We start from the raw sequence: 25,940 nt of genomic DNA on the forward strand, positions 1-25,940 counted from the left end.
ATGCCACCATCAGGGGCCCCGGCGGCTTCCTGGGCCCCATTTCCCACGATGCCATCGCCAGAATGTACAAATCACCCAGCTTCTGTTACCAACCAGAGCAGCTCATAAATTCAGAAAACAGGGCATCAGATGTCTCGGAGCTCTCTTCGGTGAAGACGTAATATATGTCACCCACCATGTCTGTGACTTCTGGGAGGTTGACATCACATTACACAGAAAATGTTACAGAAAAAGAGCGTCATTGTAGAAATATATAAAATGAAAATTCTCACTCTCCAGATAAAGCCCACAACCCTGCAGTGGGAGTGCGAGTGCTAGCCAATCAGACGGACATTCGCCAAAACCTCAGATGCAGCTGTGGCAGTAATAGCTGAGGAGCAAAAGGAGGCAACCGCCAGCTCATAAATGGGGAAGGCGCAAGCAGGAAGTGCGGCCCAAGGGCAAGGTGCCGGCCACACCCTCACAGACAGTGCCACAGGAGGCTCTTAGCCTGGTCTCGGACAGACACACCCTATGGCGACAGCCCTGGGAGCCAGCGCTCCAGCCTCCCAAACTCCAGTCTCATGACCTCCGGGCCGCCCTGTCTCCTAGTCTCCTGGCCTCCCAGCCACCCGGCCTCCGGGCCCTGCTGCTGGGGAAGCACCCCATGGCCAAGCCCCACAGGGCTCAGAGCAAGGGCAGGAAGCATTAGCAGGGCCTGGAGCTCAAGCCAGGCCTGTCTCATCACACAGCAGAGTCCCAGCAGCTGTGTGGTATTTCTCACTGCAGGGGACCCGCAAACCGTGCACAAACTCGACCACCTCCCACCTTCTACAAAGGGGAAGGGAACTCCTTTCCAGCCAGAAACACAGGGACAGAATAGCAGAGAGGCAGGTGTAGCTAGGCCCAAAACCAGTGCAGGAAGGAGCAGGAGGAAGGGGAGCGGTGTCCGGACCCCACACAACAGTGTGCCCTTCCCGTGGAAGATGCTGCTCAGAAGGCAGGTGGGACCCAGGTGCGGGGGCCGAGGTCTGGTGGCGGATCAAGGTGGCCGTGTGTGAGGGCAGGGCCGTGAGGTCCTGCTCAGTGGCCACCTGTGGGGACCATGGTGTGGAAACTGAGAGTCACTTTTCAGAGCTTTCCTATGAAAAAAACATCCCCTTCGAAACAGGCATCTTCCATGAGCCAGAGACCGTGACACTATCAGAAGCGTGCCAGCACATTCCCGGCCGCTGCTTCCAGAAGGCTTGTGGGTAGCGCTAGGTGGAATCCGAAGGGCTTGGGAGCAGGGAACTCGCTCCAGGGCCCCACATCTGTGTGCACAGGTGAAGGCGCTCTGGTGTCAGTGGGCCACGGCCAGCAGCTGGGGGGCTCCTTGGTGTCCACAAGCTGGAGGGCAGCCCACGAGGCTTCAGCTGAGAAGCCCCACACAATGGTGTCTCAGACAGCAGATCTTATAACCAAACGTCCCCTCGCCGCATCACCCAGGCCCCTGAGCTGCCCACACACAGCCCTGGGTTCCCTTCCAACGGCTCGGTACTCATCTAATGCACAAATGAGGAACAGGCAAAAATCCACTGAATATAGTCTCAAAATATTTACTTTTCAGCCAGAACCTGGAAGGAAGATCTTTCCATTACCATTACAGAAACACCGAAACCACCACCGCCAGATACTGGTGATAAAAATTCACAGGACAATCTAACTCCCAGGAAATCAATACCGTCGTGGAGTTTTTAGGAAAGTAGCTGTTACGACTTGATTCCCCCAAAATGCCCCACAGCTACCCTGCAGGCCTCGATCCCGCTGCACTCGGAGAGACGCTCTGCCTTATCGGCTGATGGGACAGGAACGTGTACAGGCTGCCTCTACCCGAAGGCCGGGAGAACGAGCCAGACTGTGGCTCCTGTCACGCATGGTGTCACCACACAGGCCCGTTCCTGGACCTTGCGACACAGAGACCCTCTGTGCTCCCAGCTTCTGGAAAATGAGGAAGAGGTACCAGGTGAGGAACTCCCGCTCACTGTCCTGTACCCACCCACACTGCATGCTCTGTGCCCCCCTTCCCCGGGGAAGGGACAAACATGCCCCACAAGTACAGCCTCCAGCCTGTGAGAAATAGGAGAAGAGAATAGAAGCTGACTTTTATTTTGGGCACAATGCACATTGTCCCTGACAGCTGGGACCTCGCTGACAGAGGTTGAGATCAGAGTATCCTATGGGCAGTGGGAAGCAACGAGAAGGTGTTTTTCTGCAGACAGAAATTATTACGAGCAATCTGAAGTAAGATGTCCCCCACCTAATGTTTCCAAAGGAAAAAACCCAGTAAGAACAGATGCCATTACTCTAACCAGCGTTTAATACTGAATTTCTGTTGAAGTCAACACTGAGCTCAGGACGAAAAATTAGATCCCGAGAATTCAGTTTGACTCTGACTTTGGAGTTCAATGACCACACAGGAAGTGGAAACCCAAGCAGATCTTTACTTTCAAGGCTGAACTGAAACAGAGCCCGCTCCACTGAAGGACAGCATGGGGACGAGTCTTCACGTGGTGCCCTGGCCTGAGGACAGGATGCTTCCGGGGCCCAGCAAGCCCGGAGGGCTGCTCCCCTCTCGACCAGGGAGGATGACTGGCTCGCGCGGTGGCGCACCAGCTTCCAGGAGAGCATGGTAACACCACCTCAGTCCGCTGACACAGGCCCTGCTCACAGCGCTGCTCCAAATTCAAGCCCTGGGGCCCCGAGGTTCTGCAAAGTGCTTCTGTTGACACTGTGGCCGTTTATGAGGCCACGTTCCTTGGGCCCTATAGTGCCCCGCATCACAGACATGATCTGCAGCAACTGGGGCTGGACGCTGTCTCAGCCCCTCAGGGTGCCCGAGGGCCATGAGTACACTAGGTGTGTGTTGCGGTGGGGGCAGGCCCCAGGGCCACAGCCTGCTCAGGCTCCTAAGGACGTCACCTGGCCACATGCATGGGAACCTCTACAGGGGCCCAGAACCCCAAGAACGAGCAGTGGGCTTCTTTTGAAAGTCCAGGGTACCTTCCTGATTTTAAATGCACATGTAGACTCCTGTGGCCGATATGCAAACAGCCCCAGCCCGACCTTCCAGAAGATACGGACTAGACATCTGAGGGTCCCGTCAGCCAGGTCATACCACTAAATTCTGGTTGCCAACAAAAACCAACCAAGCAGCCAACCAACTGTGACCATCTTCCCATCTCTCTGATGTTAACTAGCCTCCTTGAACTGGACTTTAACCACCTAGGGTCCACCAAGCTTTGTGCCAGTCTGCCCCCACTGTGATGCTACACCCGTAGAAATGATGTGTCCTGGGGCCCGCGGGGACCCACTGGCTAGCTTTGGCCACGCGCCTGCTCCTGAGGCTCCTTCCCCGCTGCTCAGCGCACCCCTGACCACAGATGATGGCTGCATCCCACCCTCCCACTCTGGTTTCTCTTCCTCCTTCACCAGCGGCCCAGGCTGCGGAGATGCCTTACCTAGCCCAGGACAATGGGGCCAGAGGGAAGGAAGAGCTGACTGGGCTTCACAGATGGACGGCTGGTTCCCAGGGCCAGAACCCCTGCGCTCAAGTCCACACGAAGCCAGTGAGGGCATGTTCTTCTCCCTAAGCAAGTCCCATGGGCCTTCCTCACAGACAGATGTTTGTGTAAAGAAGGGGACAGCAAAGGTGCAGGCCAGCCTGTCTCCAAGGCCTGGTATCTGCCATCATGAAACAGGACAGACAAATGGACACATAATTGCCCCTGCCACCTACTTCCCTATGTAACTTGGAAAAGGTTACACCAATGATGAAACACAGGCTTCACGCACACCCTTCTACACTGTATAGGCCCGGCGTGGTCAGTGCTCACAGAGCTGCCCGCCAAAAGGTGCGGAGCTGCAAGGTGAGAGCCCATTGCCAGCTAGAACTGGAACCATCTAGAACCCACTATCTGCCACAGCGCAGGGAGCATGGCGTGGGACTTCGGTTGAGATGCCCCGGGGGCTTCTCACTCAGCACCCCACTCGCTTTCTGGGCAAGCACACAGGGCAGGCCCAGTGACCCTCACGCTCAGAACACAAGGTGTGCCTGAGAGGAATGGAAACAGGGCATCTCCTCGCAATGTGGGGCTGGCTGCCAGCCTCTGTGAACACGTGCTGCTCAACCATGGGTTTAACTGTCATTTGGAACCAAAGTGTTGTTCCCCCTGGGGTCCTCAGAAACGGGGCCATTTCTACCTTTAGCTCCTGGGGTTTCTGGTTCAAACCAAAAGGGCGTGTTCGGTAAGTTTGAAACCCTTCTCCTCTCTCGCCTTGTGGCACAACCAGCAGTGGCCTGAAGCTCCCACCCACAGCGGGACACTCAGATATCACAGACACAAACAGCATCAGCCTTCAGCATGACAGTCCCCACGAGGAAGGTCCGCATCTAGGCGCCCAGCACCAGTGCAAGGCCAGGCTCACTGTGGGCCACTCCAGAGGCCGTGGCAGGGAGAGCCCTGAGGAAAGGGGAGGTGCAGGGGTGGAGGGAGACAGTGAGGGCAGGGCCGGGCCAAGCCTGGCTGGCCGGGCCAAACCTGGCTGGCCTGCACACCTTCTGCCCTCACCCCACACTCCGTCGCGGGAACTCTGAGCTCTCTGTAAAGGCTCGGCCTCAGAAGTGTCTCTTCATGAGATCTGCATCTGGTTCCACTAGTGGCAATCCTGGCTCCTTCCCATCCATGGCCTCTATCTGAGCCACCTCCCAGGAGGGCTCCGGGCTGTGTACAGCATTCACCAGTGACTGACCCCTTTCCCCATCGCTGCCATGAACTTGCATCCTAGGCCATGGCAGGCAAGGGAGGCCGGGAGGGTCATGGACCAGGTCCAAGGCAGCGTGATGAAGTGCAAGAGCCCAGAGATGGGAACCGATGGGAGCATGCCCCGTCTCTTCTGTATGGCATGGGACAAGTCTTTCCCCACAGCAGGTAACCCTCTCCTGCTGCCACCCTTGGAAACATACAGAAAGTTCTGCTACACTCTAGAAGGCACAATTACGGGGGATGCTTGGTAGCGAAGGAGAAGCAGGGCCCAGCATGGAGCTGGAGTGTCGTCAACAGCCCTCAGGTTAGCGGGTCCAGCAAGGCCATCCACCTGCCTGTAAAGACTGCCTAGAAACCGAAGCGGCTGGTTGAGAAGCAGTTCCTTCCGTCAGCACACTGAGTGGGTGCAGGCGGGTTCAGGGATGACACAGGACTTTGGGTGGCACACGGCGCGAGCTTTCCCAGGAACCCAGTTGGCAACAACCTGTGGCTGCCTCAGGTGACCTGGAGCCCTGGGGCCCGGGGCAGTGTGTCTTCGGCCACCTGGAACAGGTAATGAGGAGAGTAAACATCACGCCTGGTCTCCTTTCCATCTGATCCCTCTCCCTACAGGGAGAAGGCTCACTGTCTCAACTAGATGGCTCTTAAGACATTCTCCTACCCCCGGAAGCAGCACAAAACACGCTCACACATTTCTTATCTACTATACACATGCCTAGAAATTTAGCCTTGCTAGGAAAAGAAAGGACATGCAAGTTCAAACAGTGTGGGGATGGTTTTTATTTTTTACCTGTTAGACTGGAACTCCCCCGAGGCCAGGAATCAAGGAGGCACTGGTGCTCCCCCTTGAGTGTGACATCACCTTGCTTTCATGGAAGACCTGTATTAGTGTCTATTTTCAAAAGAACCCTGAAGAGGATTTTCACCTTGATGAAAAAACGTGAGAAGAACAAGTGCGTGGAAAGCGCTGGTTGTGCAGGGAGCCGTCCCAGGCACCCAGAGTAGCAGGAGGTGCCCCGTGCGCTCCTTCCCGGGAACCTCTCTCGACAGCTTGGCATCCGGTCGCCAGAGCTCGGCGCTTGTATCTGGGAGCCTGTGTGCTTCATCTCCATTGACTCTGGGCGTCTGTTAGCAAGTTGTGTCCTAAGTACCAGAAAAGTCTAAGAGAGGTGATTTTCTAACTCTGGGAATGCTCAGAAAGGTTTCCGTGTCAATCAGTGGTGATTGCTTCTTTGCTTTATGCCATTTTGGCTTTCGAAAGCCTTCATCATGTAGGTCCATAGCAGGGGCCAGCACACCCCGGATGTGTGCTGGGGGGGTCAGTCCTACACAGGGTATTACTAATACTCAACACATGCTGCATGCTCCCTCTACATACCCTTCCCAGGGGCTTTAAGGCCAAGATGCAGGAGGCAAGCTTCCAGAAGCATGGGGTGCCACGAGCAGCGGCCTGTTTCCAAGACCTGCTGCAAGCTGGCCCTGGGTACCCCAGAGTCCAGATCAGTTGGGAAGCAGAACAGTGACTCCAGCTGGAATAGAGGGGTCCCAGCCTGTATCTCTTCCCGTCTGTTAGCCAGGCTCTCCTCGGGCCGGGGATGGGGTCTGCAACCCTCATGGTGCTTGTGGCTTGCCCCACCCCTCCCCATTCTGTCTGTTGGAGGTTTGGACGCAGTTCACTGCTCCGGCTCACTCTGCCTTTCTTATTAGAAACGCAACAGAATGACGGTTAAATTGGAGGTCAGTTACTTCTGGGTTCATATTTAATCATCAGTTTACTTATCAAGCTCCATCCTCAAAGGTCCAAATTCTTAGGCATGCCCGAGGACAGACAGCTGCTCACTCTCCTGAACACCAGCAAACATCAGGGAATTAAAACGGAGCTCATTTAGTCCTCTACCTCAGCGGCATTAGCCCACGCATGGTACACAATATTCCTGCAAAGACAGGCTGTTTTTGACTTTTATCCATCTGACTGGTTTTCATTCGAGTATTTCAGGTATATATGTAAAATCAGCTGCGAAACTAAGAGGACAGTCTCAGTTTCGGGGGTCCCCAGTGCCCGTGAGGGGCTGGCCATGGGAAAAGACGGTGGCAGGGCGCCCTGTGGCCCCAGACACGTGTGTCCCACCCTTGTGCCCGGGGGCCTGCCCTGAAGCACATCAGGTGTGCGTACACAGGGTCTGAAACATAGCCGTGTGGTAATGACCTCGTCTGCCGGTAACATGGCCTATTTTAGGAACCTTGCTAATGGCACATGACCTTGAACCCCCAGACACTTGACATTTACCGGTATAGTTCCAGACAAGTGTCGCATGAGGCGCCTAGAAGAGTCCAATTCAGGGGCCAAAAGGATGGCTCCCAGGCTGGACAGAGGGTGGGGTGGTCAGTGTTTCACAGGGACACTGTTTGGGGAGATGAGAAAGTTCTGGGATGGACAGTGCTAAAGGCTGCAGGACAGTGTGAGTGGACTTATCACCACCACCAACTGCAACGCAAGGATGGACAGAATGGCAAACCTTATGCTACTGTGTATTTCCCGTCCTACAAAAGTGAGCCAGGGTTAGTGGTTCCTCGAAGAGTTTAACAGAGAGCTGCTGTGCAACTCAGCAGTCCCCAGACGAGGCATCTCCCCAGAAGAACACGACGCAGACACTCGGACAGAAGTACGCGTGCAGACGATCACGGCGGCACGACTCACAACCACCAGCAGGTGCTGACAGCCCGACTGTCCATGCACGGAGGGTGGATAAGCAGACTAAACAGCCACGCTGAGTACCACTCGGCCTTAAGAAGGAAGGACACACTGATGCGGCTAACACGGGTGAGCCTTGAGGGTCTCGCGCTGAGTGACAGGGGCCGCCACGAAGAGCCACGCGTGGCCCGACTCCGAGCATGCGGCCCGCCCAGAATGGGCAAACTCGGACCCAGAAGGGAAATCAGTCTGGCCAGGGCCACAGGGAGCACCTGGCTCACCAACGCAGGGTTTCTTCTGGGGGCGATGGAAATGTTCTGGGGCCACCTCGCGGGGATGGTCATACAATATTGTAAGTGCACTAAATTATACACTTCAACACAGTAAATCATAAATTCCGTGTTATGTGAATTTGACCACAATAAAAAAAAAAGGATGAGGGAAAAACTAAGGATTTCCCATAAAAGAGAAGGGGAAAAAACGAACAGAGGTTTCATATGGGGAAACATCCATCTCCCTGCTGGCATGCCATGGCCTGCCCTGTTCTTGGATGCGCTCACAAACGGAAGTACCGGGCCGGTTAATGGGAAGGAAGCAGAGAAAGGCTGAGTAACCCAAGGCAGGGCCTCGGTCCCCGTTATGTGCTCCATCTGCCCTGACCAGGATTAGGAGAGCATTCTGAACTGGCAGAGGGAGTGAGGCCCCATTTCCGTTATTTAGAAAAACCTGTGGGGCACCTGGGTGGCTCAGTGGGTTGGGCCGCTGCCTTCGGCTCGGGTTGTGGTCTCAGGGTCCTGGGATCGAGTCCCGCATCGGGCTCTCTGCAAAGCAGGGAGCCTGCTTCCCTCTCTCTCTCTCTCTGCCTGCCTACTTGTGATCTCTCTCTGTCAAATAAATAAATAAAAATCTTAAAAAAAAAAAAAAAAGAAAAACCTGTGGTTCATGAAGAAGGGTAGGTCAAGTAGGTACCTAACTGATTACAAGCAGAATGAAGAGCTAAATGACAGCATCTGATGGGACACTGAAGTCATGCCCTTAACATACAGCGACACTCATAGACCCAGGAGAAGGCAATAGAGAAACAGCAAAGAAAATGATACTTGGTAGCAGAACATGAAAAAAGTCAATAAGCATATAGAAATATGGTGGCGGACAATCGAGGAAATACACACAGGATGTGAGACAGAATGGAAACTGAATGTGGAGACGCGCCAGCAATGGGTGAGACCGCTGGGGGTGACTCATGGCCCTGCGTCCCTGGAAGGTGTGGTTCCTGCACAGGCGTGCTCTCCCGCCTGACTGCTGGGAGGGGGAGGACTGGTGGGAGGCTGGGGGGAGGGGGTGCCGACCGTCCTGGTTTCTGCTGCTTTCCTATCCTGCCTATGGAATCAGCAAGGGGTTTTGGGGGTGGAGGCAGGGAGACAGAGCTAGACAGACGGACACGGGCTCGCCTGGGACTGGCACTCAGTAAGCAGCAGAACAGGGGAGCACCTGCCTTGGCTCGGCAGTTCCAGGGCTACTGTCAGCACGATAACATGCACGAGGATGTGAAACACATGAGAAACTGAAAATGACCTTCATGGTCAAGTACTCGGGTAGTTTTGGTTATTTAAATTCATTACAGTTCATTGTGAGACTACAATAAGCCATTAAAATCAAAGTTTACATGCCAGAAGACACTGCAGACCTAAAAGCTTCCCTAGCCCCCAGTGCCGGAGTAACACTTTCCCCTTTGTAATCTCCGATTACTCAGTAATTAACAGTAACGATGTATATGATCTGAGAGAGATTTTTTTATGTGAAAACATTCCTTGTGAAAACGGCAGTGCCCAGACGCCGACACAGACTCTGCTTCTCTCCCACAGATGACCCCAGGGTCCTGGGGCCCAGGCCTGCCTCTCCTTCTGGGGTGCTGAGGCTCTGCCCCTCGACAGGCCACACAGGAAGGTCTGTGGGGACAACTCCGTGAGGGACCCTTAAAGAGGAGGTCAGCATCTGGGCAAACGTGGCTGAAGTCTGAAGACCACTAACAGAGACAGAAAAGAGTATTTTTGAAGAGATACAAAGCCACAAGAACAAGAGTGCAGACAGGGCTGGCCAGCAGGCTTCTAGGAGGCATTCTGTAAGCTGTAGCGCATGTGGGGGAAGGAAGGGCCCCTGACGCACAAGGCTGTGGCTGCCACTGGGGAACCAAGATGGCAGCCACCCCAGTGGCGCCTGTGTCAGTGGCAACCCCACCCCCACTTAGTGTTCACAACGTTCAGTCAGTGAGTCTGAATGCTGACAAGTTCCTAATACAAAAATATATTTCCAGAGTCCCGGCCCATGACCCTGTCCCCTCTTCTTCATGATGCTCCTGTCTCGGTCAGTGAGTCCAGGTGCCCAGTCCCCTCTGAACACGGTTCAGGGGTTCCTCCTAGAGAAGACTACTGTGCTTCTGGCTTCCGTTTGTGGCAGGCCCCCCGACATCCACTGCCTTGGGTCTATTTCTATATGAATTCTCATTTTGGCTTCAAGACTGGCCTTGGCCAGTGGGCAACAGCATCTATGATTTGAGCTTCTGCTTAAAACATACTTGCACTTCCGTGAGCCTGGAACTCTGAGAACAGCAGATAATCTGCTGGTCTGCCCGCCACCCAGCAGACCAGAGAGTGATGCCATCCCAGGTCACCTGGCCACCAGCCGGCCAAAGCTGACCCAGGGGCATCAGAGAGAGCCCACGCCTGTGGAACAGCTCCAACAACCCCCAGCAAACAGAACGCCTGCTGTGCTAAGTGCTGCGTCTGGGCGGTTTGTTACACAGCAAATGCTAGCTGAGACACCACATGGCAATCTTTGTGGTCCCTGTGAAACGGCGGTCATCACCCCTCAGGCAGGAAGAAACTTGTGCTGGCTTATAGGATGCAGCTGTTGCTCTTTTTTCATAAAATGAATGCTTCAATCAGGGATCATGATCTAAAGATGTCCCACATTCAGAGTTCAGATACCTTAAAACACAAAAATCCCATTATTGTGTCATTAACACTTAAAAATAAACTGTGTGCCGCCTGAGACCCGCAGGCCTGGGAGCCCCAAGTGTGACCGCCGGTGTCTGTGCACAGGGAGAAGCACTTACAGGCTTCTAGACTTCAGGACGGGATCTGCAGCAGGGACACAAGAGGGGAGGAAGAGCTGAGGGCTGAACCAAAGGGCACGGTCACTAGGTGGTATGTGCTAGAAGCACGCTCCCATGGACAAAGCACGGAGAGCCTGAAGAGTTCTGTCTTTGGAGAGCAGCCTGAGTACTTGGAGATGCCCAGTGTGGCAGGGTCTGCAGGTGCCTGAGGGGTGGCGGAGAGGAGAGCCACGTCATTCCTGTAGGGGGACATCACCACATGGGATCTCTCCCCAAAGGGTAGAGCTGGCCACAGGGAGACAGGGAGCACAGGCCAGAACAGACCTCAGGCCTGGGATCCCAGCAAGAAGCAGGGACGGGCAGGCTCAATGAGTTACTGCTGCATTACTTTTTGATTTGAAACATTAGAAACATGTATTTTCTTAATAACATTTTAAAAAATTAAAATAACACAAGTAGCCCCCAAGCAGCAAATCTGGATAACGGTCTTTTAATCATGTAAGCAATTCTGGTTGATGAAATAGTTGACGACTTTCTGGGCACCAGCACTCACCACCCCCAAACTCAGTCTCCTCCTGTTTCAGTGATGCTGTTCCCCAGAGACCCTGTGGACAGAGGACTATCCAGGACAGGTGGGGACACAGTGCCCAAATCACCCGCGACCAGCAAAGCATCATGGATAAGAGTGACATTGACCACTGACATTTACAAAAGATCTTATCTAGCCTAAGTTAGCAATTTCAGTTGTAGTTAAAAACTATTCCCTTTTTAATTATAAAATCCTATGCAAATTCCTTGACGATTTAATGACATAAATCAGACTGTATGTTTAAGAAATCTGACAAACGCTACTGCTAAATGTCACCCATAATATGAAGGCTTATGAACGGAGTTTCGATCATCAAAACAGAAGCTAACTGATCTGTAATGACATGATCACAGAGGTTAGATGGCTTTTATAATCTCCAGTTTACATGAAAAAATAAAACAAATGTGGGCACCCTGGGGGTTCAGTCAGTGAAGCGTCTGCCTTTGGCTCCAGTCAACGTCTCAGGGTCCTGGGATTGAGTCCCACATGGTGCTCCCTGCTCAGTGGGGAGTCTAATTCTCCCTCTGCCTCTGCTGCTCCCCTGGCTTGTTTTCTCTCTCTCCCCAAAATAAATAAATTATTTAAAAAATAAAACAAATGATTAAAATGCAGAGAACATGTAAACTCAAGATTCTCCCTGTGTTTCTGAGAACCAGGCCTAGAGCCACATCTGGGAGAGCCACATTGTGAGAGCCATGTCTGTGGGGAGGCCAAATCAGCATAGGGGCCACGTCTGTGAGGGTGCCACTTCTGAGACAGCCACATCTGTGGGGGCCCCATCTGTGGAGCCATGTCTCTGAGGAGGCCACGTCTGTGGGGGTGGGGTCATCTGTTGCGGGGCATGTCTAGGGGGCTCCCAAGAGGCCTGAGGGCCCCCGGCCCTGTGGGGGAGGGGAGCTCAGAAGGCCCCATGACCCAAGGAGCAGAGCCCCGACAGCCAGGGGCCCTCTGCACAGCTCTGTGGCACCAGCGCTGAGGGAAGGCTCAGGGGGGAGACTCTTCCATCTCCACAACAGTGATATGGAGTCCTGCAGCCCCAGGGGGAACAGAGACAGGGCACCAGGGAAGCCTGGCCTTGCCCTGAGGCGGCGGCCCTGACCCTCTCAAGGGTCTTCATGGTGCTTGTTTCCTTGTCGACCCGATGACCCTGCTCATATGTGGCCCTTGATTACATCTCAGTTTCTCATTTGCTAGTCAAAGCTGCAAATCCAGGGGCACATGCATCCTCCTCAAATCCCGGTCAGCAAGGAGGCCACCACAGCCAGGTCGGGTAGGGTCTTCCCGCCGCACGCTGTGTGCAGGGCAGGACGTGGCCCCTGGGCGCCCTACCAGCTGGCGACAGAGCTGGCACCTGCTCCTGGGGTCCCCTCTACTGCGGACCTGCTATACAGGTCTCGATCTGGATAGAGAGTCTTGGAAACATCCGGGAGTACCAAGTGGGGGCTCGTAGTCCTCCCCAGGTGTGTTCTACCACAGAAGCCACTGAGCACATGTAGCCACAGAGGGCACGAAACTCAGCTGGTCCAGATGGAGACATACTCTAAGTGAGATGGAGACATACTCTACGTGGATGGTCCACAATGGCTTCCCAAGACACCATGTGAACAACACTTTCAGTATTGCTTATACACCAGGACGCCCAGGGGGCTCAGTCAGTGAGGTGTCTGTCTTCAGCTCAGATCGTGACCCCGGGGTCCTGGGATCGAGGTCTGCATCGGGCTCCTTGCTCCGAAGGGAGTCTGCTTCTCCCTCTGCCTCTGCCCCTCTGCCTGCTTGTGCTCTCTCTCTAATAAATAAAAGTCTTTCACAAAAAAAAAAAAAATACTGCTTACACACTGAACTATCTCAGAAATACGAGGTTACATACTAATTTTACCTTTTGGTAGCCAGGCTCCCAGTGCTCCGCACCGATCCCTGCCTCCTGGTGTTCACCCTCGGCTGGGCACCTCCCAGGACATGCCACAGCTGGTATGCACGACCAGCAGAGTCAGGCAGGGCAGGAAACAGGTCACGTCGAAGACCAGGCCACAGGAGACACTCGGGCTGTTCCCTGTAGGGGGCTTCGCTGGTGACAAGGCCTGAGCTTCCTGCCTGTGACCACGTGAGTGAGCCTGGAAGTGGGTCTCACAGCCCTGACCGTGGTCTCATGGGGGACCCTGGGTCACGGCCACCAGCTAGGGAGACCCTCATTCAGACCACAAAACTATGAGGTAATGCATGTTTTTCTTCTGTTTTAAATAGCTAAGTTTGAGGTATTTTGTTACACACCAACAGATGACTTATACAGCCCGGGGTTTTCTGCTTCGTTTTAGGGTGGCCAGTGCAGAATGTGAGATTACCTTCGGACTTGTAACCTGCCCGCCTGGATCTGTGGGACAGTGCTGCTCTATGTGGTTCTGAATACAGTGGAGCGTGTGGCGCTTACAGGAGGTCTGTCAACGACAGAACACAACTTCGCTACACATCACCAACACATGGTTCTTTCCAATGTATTTAATTTGACCCTGGGATCAGACTGCGTATTTACAGAGACTAAACGCCACAAGAAGACCTATTCATTTCTTATTAAATTTAAATGCAAAAAACCCCACGTTACTATCTTTTTCCAATTATATGGGATCCGTGGGAGAAACTAAGAAAAGACAAATCCTGAGAAGAAAAGAAAACTGCTTTGTGAGTACGGCACCCAGAGGGGGTCACATTTAATATTCTGGTGTTCCCTCCCGCGGGTCATTTGTCTGTTTGGGGATGCAGCTTGTATTTTTGGGTGAAAGTAGATGACAAGCCCATCCCCTCTCTCAAGTCTACTCCTATGGCAGCGACTTCCCCGTGATGTGCCACACGCACCACTGCTGCTGGGCTGGCGGGCGCCCGCTAGTTTGGTCCCAGCACAGAGGGCCGTCTTGTGTGTCACCATGGGGTTGCAGTGCATGGTGGGGAGCACGCCAAGGCAGTGGCCCTCGGGCGCCATGGGGAACCCGGCGTCTGGAAGGCTCACACAGGTGCACGGCGGCCCCGCCTCCGACTTACTTTGATGTGCTCGTGCAGCTGGGCCTCGTGCTGCCGGGACAGCTGCTCGTGCTGCCGCTGGAACTCGGCGATGAGGATCTGCCTCTGCAGCTGCTGCTTCTGCTTCAGGGCCAGCAGCTCCTGCTGCAGCTGCTGCTCCCGGAGGGTGGGCTCCGCTACGGGCAGCGCAAACTGGTGGTCCAGGCGGAGGTCCATGGGCACCGCCGGGGGAGCGACCTGCAGAGGCAGCGCGGAGGCCACGTCCACTGCGGGAAAGAGCAGAGCACAGAAGCGCCGGTCACTGCAGCGGCACGGCGTCCCCAGGCTCCCGCCCACTCCGATGCCACTGTCCAGGGGTGCTACCTGCGTGAGCATGGGCGACCCTCGGGATGCCTCTCCCCCCTCTTGCCTGATGGACCCAAAGTGCAGGACTTGGGGGGCTTTGGTGACCTTCCACTCCTCAAGTGCAGAGGGCGCAAAACTGAGGGGCAGGTCAGACCGGGACATGCCTTGCCACAGATGCAGGGCCCGCCCCGCCCCTGACACCATAGGCCCTGATGCGGGCCCAGCAGCCATCCCGATGACATTTCTGAAAGCCAACAGAGGGAGTACACAAGGAAATGGCTCTAAGGAAAGTTGAGTGCCAGCGAGGGGAGAGGCAGATGGGCCTGTACTTTTCTTCTTTGTCACGAGGCCACTAAGGGCTGCATGCAGGAACCACAGGACAGCGTGGGCCCCTGAAGTGGTTCAGATGGACGCTGGGTGGTCAGAGCATCTCCATGGAGAATGTGTTCACCGCCCACAGCCCATAACTGCTCCCCAGCTCACCTGCATGGGCACAAGCATCAGGCCGTGGGCTTCCCTGAGGCCCAGAGAAAACGGATTTGCTTCCCAGGACTATTGTACCACGGAGAAAAAGCCCACGTGATTCTGATTAGCAATAGAAGCGCAATCAAGCTTAATGCTTACAAATCAATAACCAATTAGAGCGAGGATAAGCAGGCAGAAACTCTGATATCACAGCCGTCACGGAAGAGAGGCCGCCGTGGGGGCTCCTTTCCTGGCGCATCAGGTCTGAGCAGGTGCACATGAAGGCCCTGCCTGGGAGCGTTCCCCAGAGACGCCGCGACGGAGCTCCCCAGACACGCAGCCCAGCCAGCCCCTCGGGCTCACAGAAACCTCTCGGGAGCTGCGGGGGCCCAGGCCCCTGTGCTCCTCAGCAACGGCCACTCACAGGCCCACGAGCTCCCACCCCTTCCAGAAAGCTCCCCCACAACCTACTCTGGGCCCAGGTCTTCAAGTGATACACAACAGACCTGGGGGCCTGGGGCGGGAGACGGAGGCCTCACCCTCCAGAAAGGAAGACCAAACCCTACAAACACGGGCCACCAAGGACCAGTTCCTTGCCATCAGGGGCCCTCTGCCCAGACCCTCTGAAGGTCCGGCCGTGTTATGCACCTGACCCTGTTCTAGCATCTCCAAATGCCGCCAGCCACAGGGCCCCCTGGTCCCAGCCATCACCTGGTTCCTCAGAAGTCCATACTCCACAGCCTCACAACCCAGACTTGCTAAAAAAAACAGCCCGTAAGTGGAACCGCCCCTCTGGACAGAGCATTCCTGCGGTCACCGCCCAGGTAGCCAGTGGGTCGTTCTGGCCGTTCTGATGAGGCAGGGCTGGGACCCTGGGTTCTAGCTACCTGGGCTCTCTGGGCCCCAGTGTCTGGGATGAACACCTGCTAATGGAGCCTGCCAGGCACAGCTCAGAGGTTGAGTCCAGGACGCTGCCAGGACGGGGCGTGGGCCTTCTAACTCCTTGACAAAATTTCCGTTTCTCCCACCCACAGGCCCCAAAGCCACTGCGGCGGCTGCACAGGCCTGGAGCTCCCCGAGGCTGGCAGGAACAGGCTGACAGAAGCCCAGGGCCAGGACCAGCTTTCCCTTGAGGAGCGCCTCACCCTGGACCACAGGGCACAGAGGGAAGAAACAGAGGAGCCCAGGAGGTGGTCAGAAAATACTCCGGATCCAGCCATCTTAGGGAAGTCCAAAACTCCCTAGACCTCTGAGCCCTGAGAAGGCCAGGGCAGATGCCAGTGGGCTACTTATCTTCCCTTTCTTCCCGCAGTCAGGGAAATGCAACCCCCAACTGTTTACGTGCATTTCTAACGGAGTCTCAGCCTTGATGGATCAGGAGGATTTTATTTGCTATTTATGTGAGTTAAATCTACGCAAATAAACTGCTTTCATGAACAGGACCAGGGAGAAGGGGCGTCCCACCCGCCCCACCACATAGGAGCTGGTAAAGACTGGATCTTGTCAACTTCCTTTTTCTTGATCGTTTTTAATATGAAATATAAAAACAGAAACACTGTAATAGCCCGTTTTATAAAACCTCAATATTTCCCGGACTTGCTTCAGACTTTAAGGAATAAACAGGAGAGCAGGGAGGGCAGCTCAGCGAGCAAACGTGGAGAAAAGGAAGCAGAGCTCAGCTTCTTACAGGAATTCAACATACGCCCTTCTTTCCCAAAGGGCTGTATCGTCCCTTGTCCACAAGGCTGACGGGGCTGGATTCCTCCTAAAACACCATGACCGTGGCTAGCCAGTGGGCTCCGCCCTTGTGTGTCCACGGTGCAGTCAGGAGGCGGTTCCCAGGGTTCCTCTCGGACGCAGGGGAGCTGGAGGGCAGGCCACCCCTGGCTTAGCCAGCCTCTGCTTCCTAAGGACAAGCCCAACTCCATGTTGCTGCTCACACACACAACACTGAGCCACACAGCCGGTGGCCGCTGGAGGGAGAACATGCCACTCCACCTGTCCAGGTGAGAACCATCCTGGCTCTCTCCTACTCCACTTGCCCGGCTGAGCGGCCACGTTTCAGCTTAAGAATGGAACCATGGAGAGCCCATGAAAGAAGCATCTGCCCTACACCTGGTAAGCTGCAGGCATCGTTGGCCCCCATGGCAGGGCCAGTCAGGTGGGACCCCTGCTGCGAGACAGTCCAAGGTGACCAAGAGATTCCCTCTGACATGCTGGGCAGAAGCCCCCTCTGCTACTCACTCCAGCTTCTCCTCTCTTCATTCTAATTGTTCATAAAAGGGGTCAGGGGACCATCTGATGCTGAACATAAAACAACTTTTAAGGGATCCTTTTAATTAACGTCAAAACCATGATGGGCCAAACTTTTCTCCAGACAGGTGCCTTTGCTGAGAAGGTGTGCGGGGCCGCTCCTGGGCCAGCCTACAGCAGGCCTGCAGTGAGAAAGCAGAGCGGAGAGGGTTGTGGGCTGATGGCAGGGCTGGGGAAGGGTCCACACAGGGGCTGTGTCTCCATGAGCCGCAAGGCAGGGTGTGAGCAAGGGCCCATGGGTCCAGGTGTACGTGGAGGGTCGTGGGGACACAGACTGAGCAAATCTGAGGGCATGGCGGGGCAGGGGGCCATGCTGGGATAAGCTGGGCCACATAGGGGCCCGCAGCAGGGTGCGGGGAAGTGCAGGTAGCAGGAGGGGCAGGGCAGGCGGTTTCCAGGGTCCCTTCTCCAGGGCTGGCGCTGGCTGTGCCTACCCACCACACACAAGCTGAGCTTCACTGTTTCCTCCAACTTTTCCCAGATTCTTTGGAGCCTGGAATCATGGAGATATTTTGGGGGAATAGTCCCTGGCAGCCCCTGGTCATCCTTCGGCAGAGCAGAAGTTAGGGGATGCCGGGGTGGTGAGGGGTCCACAGACGACAGGGATGGGGGGGCATTCGCAGGGCGTGGAGGGCTAAGAGCCAGGGCACGTGCTGACGTGACCAGGACAGCATGCTGTCCTCACTGCAACACGTCTGCTGTATTCCCCAGTTCCTAGGAAGGAAGGGTGCATGGCCTCAGTTTACCGTTCCGAGGCCTCACCTAGAACTTCACTCTTCTAAGACAGCAAAGAGCAGGGCAGACAGAATGGACTGTTAGTCGCAACCCACGTCGGCCGCACCAGCTCCTGCCACTCCCACCTGTTGGAAAACAACACTGCGTTTATAGGTAGACGTGAAAGCACAACTCTGGACCTGCTGCGGGACAAGGAGACCCTCGCAAGGCCTCTGGAGAAACGCCGCCTCCTCGCCCCTCGCAGGTGGCAGTGGGGTGGCCGGAGCAGAGCTGTCCCAGGGCCCGGCCTGCATGCCAGCCAGTGGGGGGTGGGGAGTGGCAAGGAGTCACAGCCACAATCCCCGTTCATCACAGTCTCTAGCGGGTGCGTCAAAGAGGACTCGTACTATTTCTGTATCCAAAACTATTTGAAATGCCTTGAGTTCTCAACAGAAACTGCCAGCACTTTTGACCCAAAGCACCCCGAGAAAAACAATGCAACCTTCTCTCCATAAAGAATGCAGCATCAAAACAAGAAAGCCTGTATTCTCATGAATATTTTATGTGGACCAGAAAATTGCTTTTATAGGTTGTGCCTTGAGAAACATATTAATACAATCAGACTCATGACGTTAGTGAAAGCACAAAGCCCACATTCAGCGCTTCAACACGGAACGGCAGGCCTGGGCTGTGAACGGCAAGTCCTCAATCAGAAACAGAAAAAAATGTGTTAGTCTCTCTGTTTTTAAATAAATGACCATAAAAAAGGACGCTGTAATTTTCCATTACGTGGGTTAGATCCTCTTTCCTCAGTGCTACTTCATGCCACCGTAGAGAGATGGAATAAAGACAAGCACTATTCTCTAGAAAACGCGGTCAAAGTTTAGGGTCTGTTCAAGGAAAGAAGGACTCATTCACATCCAGGGGAAAAGAAGAGCTATTTCAACTTTGTAACTGTGATCTCTTCTTACTCTCACATTCTGTCCACGTGTGATGGGGGAGGGGGATTGAGATGACGGGGAGAGGGGACAGGGGGATGGGGCGTCTTGGGACAGTGTAAGTTATTTCAAGGGTCTTCGGTGTTTCACCACGGCCCACATCACACACACTGAAGAGCATGGCCTCCCGGGGGAAAGCAAGGTGAGGACTGGAACACAGCCACATCCATCAAGGCAGGAAGAATCAGACAATCACCCACAAATTGCGTGCCTGCCCCCTGTCCCCAACAGCATCTGGCTTTGCCAAGCACCCCTTGCTTTTCTTTATGGTTATACTATCCATACGTGTGTCCCAAACACCTCTCCCTTTGCTGACTGAGGTGAGCACGGGAGTCTGATATAGGCTCTCAGGAAGAGATAAAAGTCTTGAGTCTAATCTGCCTTCAGCATCTGGGACTGTTGGCAAGAAAGAGCTCTGTTGGGGATGAGGACATAAGTGGTGCCCAGGAAGCCACAGGCCACCCAGTGTGGCAGCTGGTAGGGCAGTCTCGTGGGCCAGAACTGCCCCCAATTCCTGCTTCTACGTCCACTGTGGCTGGGCTCCAGGCCTCATGTGAGAGCCACCAAAGTGGGAGCGTGGAGGAAAGCATGTGCTCAGGTGAGTGAGGTCATCAGGCAGGGCGTGGAGCAGGACAAAATGGCCCAGACATCTCAGCGCCAAAGAAGAGTAGGGGGCGGGCTCAGTGGCTCATGTCCATAGGGCAAGAGGACAGTGTGGGGCACATGCGCCTGCCCTGGACGCTGATGCATTCCCAGACGGCCAGGAGGCCCAGTGTCTCTGGCACAGCCACCACCAGGGGGTCGGCCTCATCAGCCTCCAGGGGACCCCCATCTCTGTCCCATCCAGCTTCCCTCTTGGCTCCCCTCTCATTCTGCAGGAATTCCGGCCCTAACCATGTCTTGAAGAGATGCCACGAAGAGGTGGGCCCTGCTCATTCTTATTTCCCCTCAATGGGCTGCTAACTTTAGCTGCAGACAGAATTCTAGCTTGAAAACATTTGTCTTCTTGTTCCCAATGTTGTGACTGAAAACCAGGAAGCCATGCTGGTTCCAGATCCCTCGACGTGATGGGATTCTTCTCTCCGGATGTTTGTGAGGTCTTCTCCTTGTCCCCAGTGTTCCAAAAGTGGGCAGTCACACGGCTTGGGGAGGATTTTCTCCAGCTGGCATGGGGCACTCGGCTTCAGCCCTCTCATGGGCATCAGCCTTGACTTACTCCGTTGATTTCCCTCCTCCATCCTCTGCTTTTGAAACTCTTCGATTTGGTCGAATGACTCTCCAGTTCTCTCTTCCATTTTCTCCTGTCTTCCTCTCCTTTGTCTTCTGCTCAAGGCTATGACACTTCCTTTGATGGATATTCTAACCTTTCCACTGGGTTTCCCATAATTTCTGCTCTGATATTTTTAACAAACGACTCACAGGGCCACACTGAGAGACCAATGACACCCCAATATTCTATCTTACAAGCCATCCTGTTCTGACCTCATGGACAAATCAGCCTCCTGGGTCTCTGAGGACGGCAAAGAGAGCCATGCCCTCTGTTTGCTTTCAACCTCCCTGCCGCTGGGTTACGCCCCAAGTGGGAGCACAGGCACAGACCGTTGCTGGAAGCAGCCAGCAGAGTGGGGCTCTCAGGTCTGAGTCTCCCTGCAGGGTGTGTGGAGCTGGCATTCACTAGGACTCACACCCGTAAGACTTTCCGTGTCGGCTGGCCACATTTCTCCAGCGGGGAGCCTTCTCATCTCGGCATGAAGGGTGAATGCTAGGCCTTCGGGGTGCAGAGAGAGGGTCGCTGCACTCAGCACAATTACAGGAGTTTTCACTTCTGCTCTCGTTACAGTGTCTACATCCTCAGCTCATTCGTGTCCCCAGAACAGGGCCTTTTTCCAGAGGAAGAAACCTCCAGCTGCTCACCCCCAGGTGGAGGCCTGCCCTGAGCACCACCAGGAGGACATCCAGGAGCCTTCCACGTCTGCCTCGACACCCCTCTCAGCCCCGCCCCGGAGGGAGACACTGCTCTGGAGGTGGGTGTGTGGGTTAGCCGGTGGGCGGCGGGGGCTTGGCTTTCCCAGGTCAATGGCCATGATGGACACCACCTGCTCTCTGCCTCCCATCACAAGCTGCTACTGTTGTTCCCTCTTCCGCTCACCCATGTTTGAGGCTTGGGACCTTTCTCTGGAACGCACTGGTGTAGACCAGCCCTCAAGCCATTTTTTTCGGTAATACTTCAGAACAAACTCTATTAAAAAACACAATCAAAATATCATTCGTATATCCAAGTAAATTAATGATTAACGATTCCATGACGTTATCAAACAGCCACAAAGCGTTTCCAAGTTTTAGAAAATTGCATACATGTTTTTTAAACTTTATTCAAACCAAGACCCAAATAAGGTCCATATGTTGTGCTGCCTGATGCATCCCTTTAATCCCTTTTACTCTAAAGGTTCCTCCTCCTTCTCCCTCTGGCACCCCCTCCAACACTGTTGTCTGCCCTACGCTGGAGAGGGAGGGCGCCGCCTGGGCTGCAGGTCTCCGGCCTGCATACCCGGTGATCTGGAAGCAGGGTCTAGGGGTGGGCGCAGACCACCTCCACGCAGAGGCTCCTCCGGTGGCTCAAGGGGCTGCCGCATCTCCATGGGTCTTCTGCACCAACTGCGGCCAAGGCCAGGACATCAAGGTTGTAAGGCACGCCTGCCCATACCGCCCTGGCCTCTCGACTCGCTGTCTGATTTCTGTAATGAGGAAGGACCCCGAATCAACCATCTTCTCGCTCTGACCGTATTTAGAAGGAGGGCAGGACAGGTGCCTGGTCTCTTCCTTTACCTGCCAATTTTCAAAAAATAATGAGTTGATCCCCATCATCCTCCATGTGCGAGAGATGAGGAGGGCTTCTGTTCCTCAAGATCAATCAGAGCCCACTGCAGTTTGGCTTGGACTATACTCTGACAGTAGACCCCTCCTAGACCAGCGAGGGCCCTTCAGCATGGCCTACCGCTGCTCGGAAGCCAGCCACAGCCCTCGTTCTGCAGTCAGGAGGCGTGCCGGGCAATCCTCACACATTTTTGACCCCTCTGTGGAATCAGATGTTCCTCTAAGGAGAAGTGGGTCCCATTGGTGGGAGGCAGTGTTTGGAGACCACAACCTCTGTGTTGTCCACATGGCATGCCCCCACGAGCTCTGCTGGGGACCGGTATGTCCTGGGGTTCTTGGGAATTTCAGGAGGGAGCACAACTAGATCCGTGTGTTCAACCTGCCATGTCGCTGTCTACCTTCAGAATGCATAACCTATCAGAACCAGCACTCGGAAGGACTGAAGACACTTCATCAAGATCCATTCAAAATACTGATTTACACGGCTTATCACTTCCCCCAAAGTGTTCTTAACTGGATTACAACTATCCTATTTGACGCTGTGCTGTGGGGGTGGCTGTAAAGCAGGGATGAGGGTAGAAGTCCGGATTTTAAATGTGAAGACTTAAAAATATTCTGTAGGAAATGCAGACAGCATATGCCCCTACCTTAGCTTCACACGTAACTGAGGATATAGGGTATTTCTCTGCGCTCCATTTAGACACATAAACACAATGCCAAAGAAATCAACTCATATTAACAATTTACTGGAAGTTAAATTACGCTTGAAAAATAAAAATAAAATGATTATGGCCCGAGGAGAGGCCATTTGGCTGTCTACTGTGTTGTTTTCAATGGACATCAAAATGTAAAGAACTAAATATAACACATGGAGGTATTTATGGCTTTTTACAGATGTGTATCCAAGGGAAGGTGTTCTCATCTGGTGTGGGGCAGGGAGAGGTACATGTCCTATGCAGATATCAAAGGTAACCCTCTGAAGTGTATTTTTTGTGCATGTGATTTCCTCGCAGGTTCTAGAAATCAAGCAGGGAGCAGCATATACTTAGGCCCTGGTTTCCCCCCACTTCTGCCTTCCAGCCAAGAAGGGAGTTGACAACTCTCCCAAGTCAATGAGAAATCTACTACCTGCCCCCCGCTGGAGGGGGACAGGAGGTCCTGGAGGGCAAGCCTTCAGTTTCCCCCACCACCACCAGAGGATCGCAGGTCCTGTGGGCTGACCCCACCCGGAGGCTGGACATGACAAGTCATGTAATGTGGACAGTAAGCGACTGCTGGGAAACCTCAAGTACAGAGAGACTAGGCAGCCATGATGGGCGAATGCGGCATGGGAGCCGGGCATCTAAAACGTGGGCGGAGTGGGGCTGAGCTGAAGGGCTGCCAGGTACCCTGGATGGCTCTCGGGCCAGGGGGGTGGCCGCAGCTCTGAGACTTGGGTCATGGCTGATTGGCACCCTGAAGCCCAAGAACCCTGCTCAGGAGCACCTACCGGAACTGGGAAGCTGCCTGACCCCCGCCTCTCCCTGTGGCTCCAACATGGGTCTTGGTCACGACCATGGCCGGTCTTCCCTGTAGTTACTAGCCCACTTGAGCACTCTGCCGTTTGGTGCTCTCCACAAGCAAACTCCTATTCCTGAAAAGCTCTTGGTGCCGGGTATGCCCCGGGGTCAGCCCCACGAGGCTCTACTCAAGGCTGAGACAACGGCCCCCAAAGAACAGCCTCGTGACCAGCACCAGGAAGATAGGCTTAAAAGCAGAGCAGAGCCCCATGTCCCCTGCTAAACCCAGAGACAAAACGGAAAACCTCTGATAACACTATCTTCGGCACAAAAGACAAAAAGCTACAGCTAACACCACACAGGTATGTTTTGCTCCACTGTCTCTTTATTCCCCTAATTTGGCTTTCTCCCTTCTCACTGCCAAACTAGATGTTTCAACAGTATCTCCCCGGCAGAAGGTCTGAGATCTACCCATGTACCCGCACGGCACGGACTCTGGGCTGCAGCCTCTGCCATCCTGGAGGGGACATCCCCACTGCTGGCCAGGGGTTCCCCATGGCCTGGCTCCCTCCAGCAAGGCCCCTCCTAGCTTCTCAGTGGTCTGTGGGCCCCAGAGAGAACATTCCAGCAGGGAAGGCAAGCCCGTGGAGGTACAGGAAGGGCTCACAAACACGCGTCCTTCCTTCCTAGCCACATCCCAGCAAATCGTCATGGAAGACATCGGGATGCAAGATGAGTCGACTCCTGAGAACCAGCTCTGTGCTCTGCAGTCGCAAGAATGGGGAACCACATGCAAGTAAAGCTCAGAGAGGAGTCTACACAAGGGCCACTGGGACATCAGTTCACAGGATACCCGGTAGGGAGACCTGGGCTCTCCACATGTCCATGGACAGGTTGGAGCCCGCAGACAAGTCTAGCATACAGAGATGGGGGCCACGGTGACAGTGTGGACTCCGGTGCTGGCTGACCTGGGAGGAGGACCCTGGCTGACACCAGGACACCCGCTCCTTGCTGGGCAACGTGGCCCATGTGAGAAGCGTGGGCACATGGCTGGTACTATCCAAGCCGGAGCAGAATGCCCCTCAAAGTGGTCCCCATCATGGGGGCCATGCAGCTGACGCTGGTAGCCGAAGTGAGGAATGGGTGTCCGGGAGAGGTGTGCGGAGCCGGACCCACCCAGCCTCATGTGCTCCTGAACCTGACCCCTGAAACGTGGGGCCAGAAGGTGCTGTTTCACCACAAGATGAAACGGGGCACTTGGCAGGCTGGGAGCGAGTTCCAGAAGGAAGCTGTCTCAGCCCCGGGGGTGTGCTTGTCTGACCTGCACAACTGAAGGCAGAGTCTGTGGAGGAGTGGGAGGCGAGGGGTGGCCTGTGGCTGGCCAGGGCAGGGTGAAGACACCCGCGATCCAGACTCCGGTAACCCAGATGCAGGACCATTCTCATCTGCTCACTGGCATCAGCCACTCTGCGAATCTGGCTGGCCAGCACTGTCCTAGAGTGTCCAGGGACTGGCTAAGGGATATAGGGACACCCTAAGCCCCAGGGATAGCTGTCTCCACGGGAGCAGGGACGTCCCTTTCTATAATCAAGTTATTTTTAACAAAATCAACTGTAAAGGATAAAACCTTATTGACCATGCAAGGATTTTGGGAAATTCCATTCTGTACTTGAACCAGCAGTAAAGAAGTGGGATTGGAAAGCGTCACCACGATGGATTACGCTGTCAGGATCCCAAAGAAAGGACCACGGCAAGCGTTTCTTCTCCTGGATTTACGAATCAGCACAAGTTGTTCACTTTTTAGGCTGGAAACCCCATTAGTGAAATAGACATTGGCCATCCCAGGACCATCTAGAAAAGCGGTGTGGTCACAGCGTTTGGGGGCGGGGTAGACATATGCCGAGAACCAGATGCCAGCACATCCTCGTGCTGCCGACCACCAGCCACACCCTGGTTTGTGACCCAAAACCATTGCATCACCTCGTGTCCCAGGCGTGCAAGCAAATCCTGAGTGCAACAGCCCACCTGCTGGCCAAGGCTGCCTCCCACAGCAGGCCCCGCCTCTGCCCCGGATGGACCTCCTGCTCAGCACACCTGCAGCATCCCAGGTGAGGGTCCCAGGTACTCACACACCCGGAACCACACGGAACGCTCAACTCAGGTGACAGGAACAGGAGCTAGAAGCTCTGGAGCTTGACAGGGTCCCAGACAGATGAGAGTGGAAGGGCTTTCTACGGCAGAGGGAAAAAGGAACTCGGCCTCACACATAGGCACGGAGCTCGATGAAGATCTTGCTGGGTTAGACCAGGCCTCTCTCCCTCCAGTGCACTCTCCCTCCTCCCCTTGGAAAGAAACAGAAGGCTGCTGCGGCAGAGGAGGATGAAGAGAAGGGAATGAAGACAATGGAGCAGAATTCTGCCCTCTTAACATTGCCGTATAAACCTGAAGTCCATGAGGCTGCTGCTCCCTTCCTCGCTTCTGCCACCAGCCCCACTAATGGCACAGAATGTTGGCTCCAGGCCCCTCTCCCAGCCACAGGTCAC

At 54.5% G+C, this 25,940-nt stretch overlaps 1 protein-coding gene across 2 annotated transcripts in view; it reads right to left on the bottom strand.

The window, feature by feature from the left end:
- LOC111156745 (histone deacetylase 4) overlaps positions 1–25,940 on the bottom strand; it is a 285,367-nt gene that overhangs the window by 95,365 nt on the left and 164,062 nt on the right. For both annotated transcript variants that reach the window (XM_022517915.1, XM_022517842.1), the window contains one exon: positions 14,211–14,455. In XM_022517915.1, the coding sequence (XP_022373623.1) occupies positions 14,211–14,455 (245 nt within the window). The remainder of the gene's footprint in view (positions 1–14,210; positions 14,456–25,940) is intronic.

The sequence above is a fragment of the Enhydra lutris genome, unplaced genomic scaffold (assembly GCF_002288905.1).
Source record: "Enhydra lutris kenyoni isolate GAN:26980312 unplaced genomic scaffold, ASM228890v2 scaffoldscaffold1, whole genome shotgun sequence".
Classification (NCBI taxonomy): Eukaryota; Metazoa; Chordata; class Mammalia; order Carnivora; family Mustelidae; genus Enhydra; species Enhydra lutris.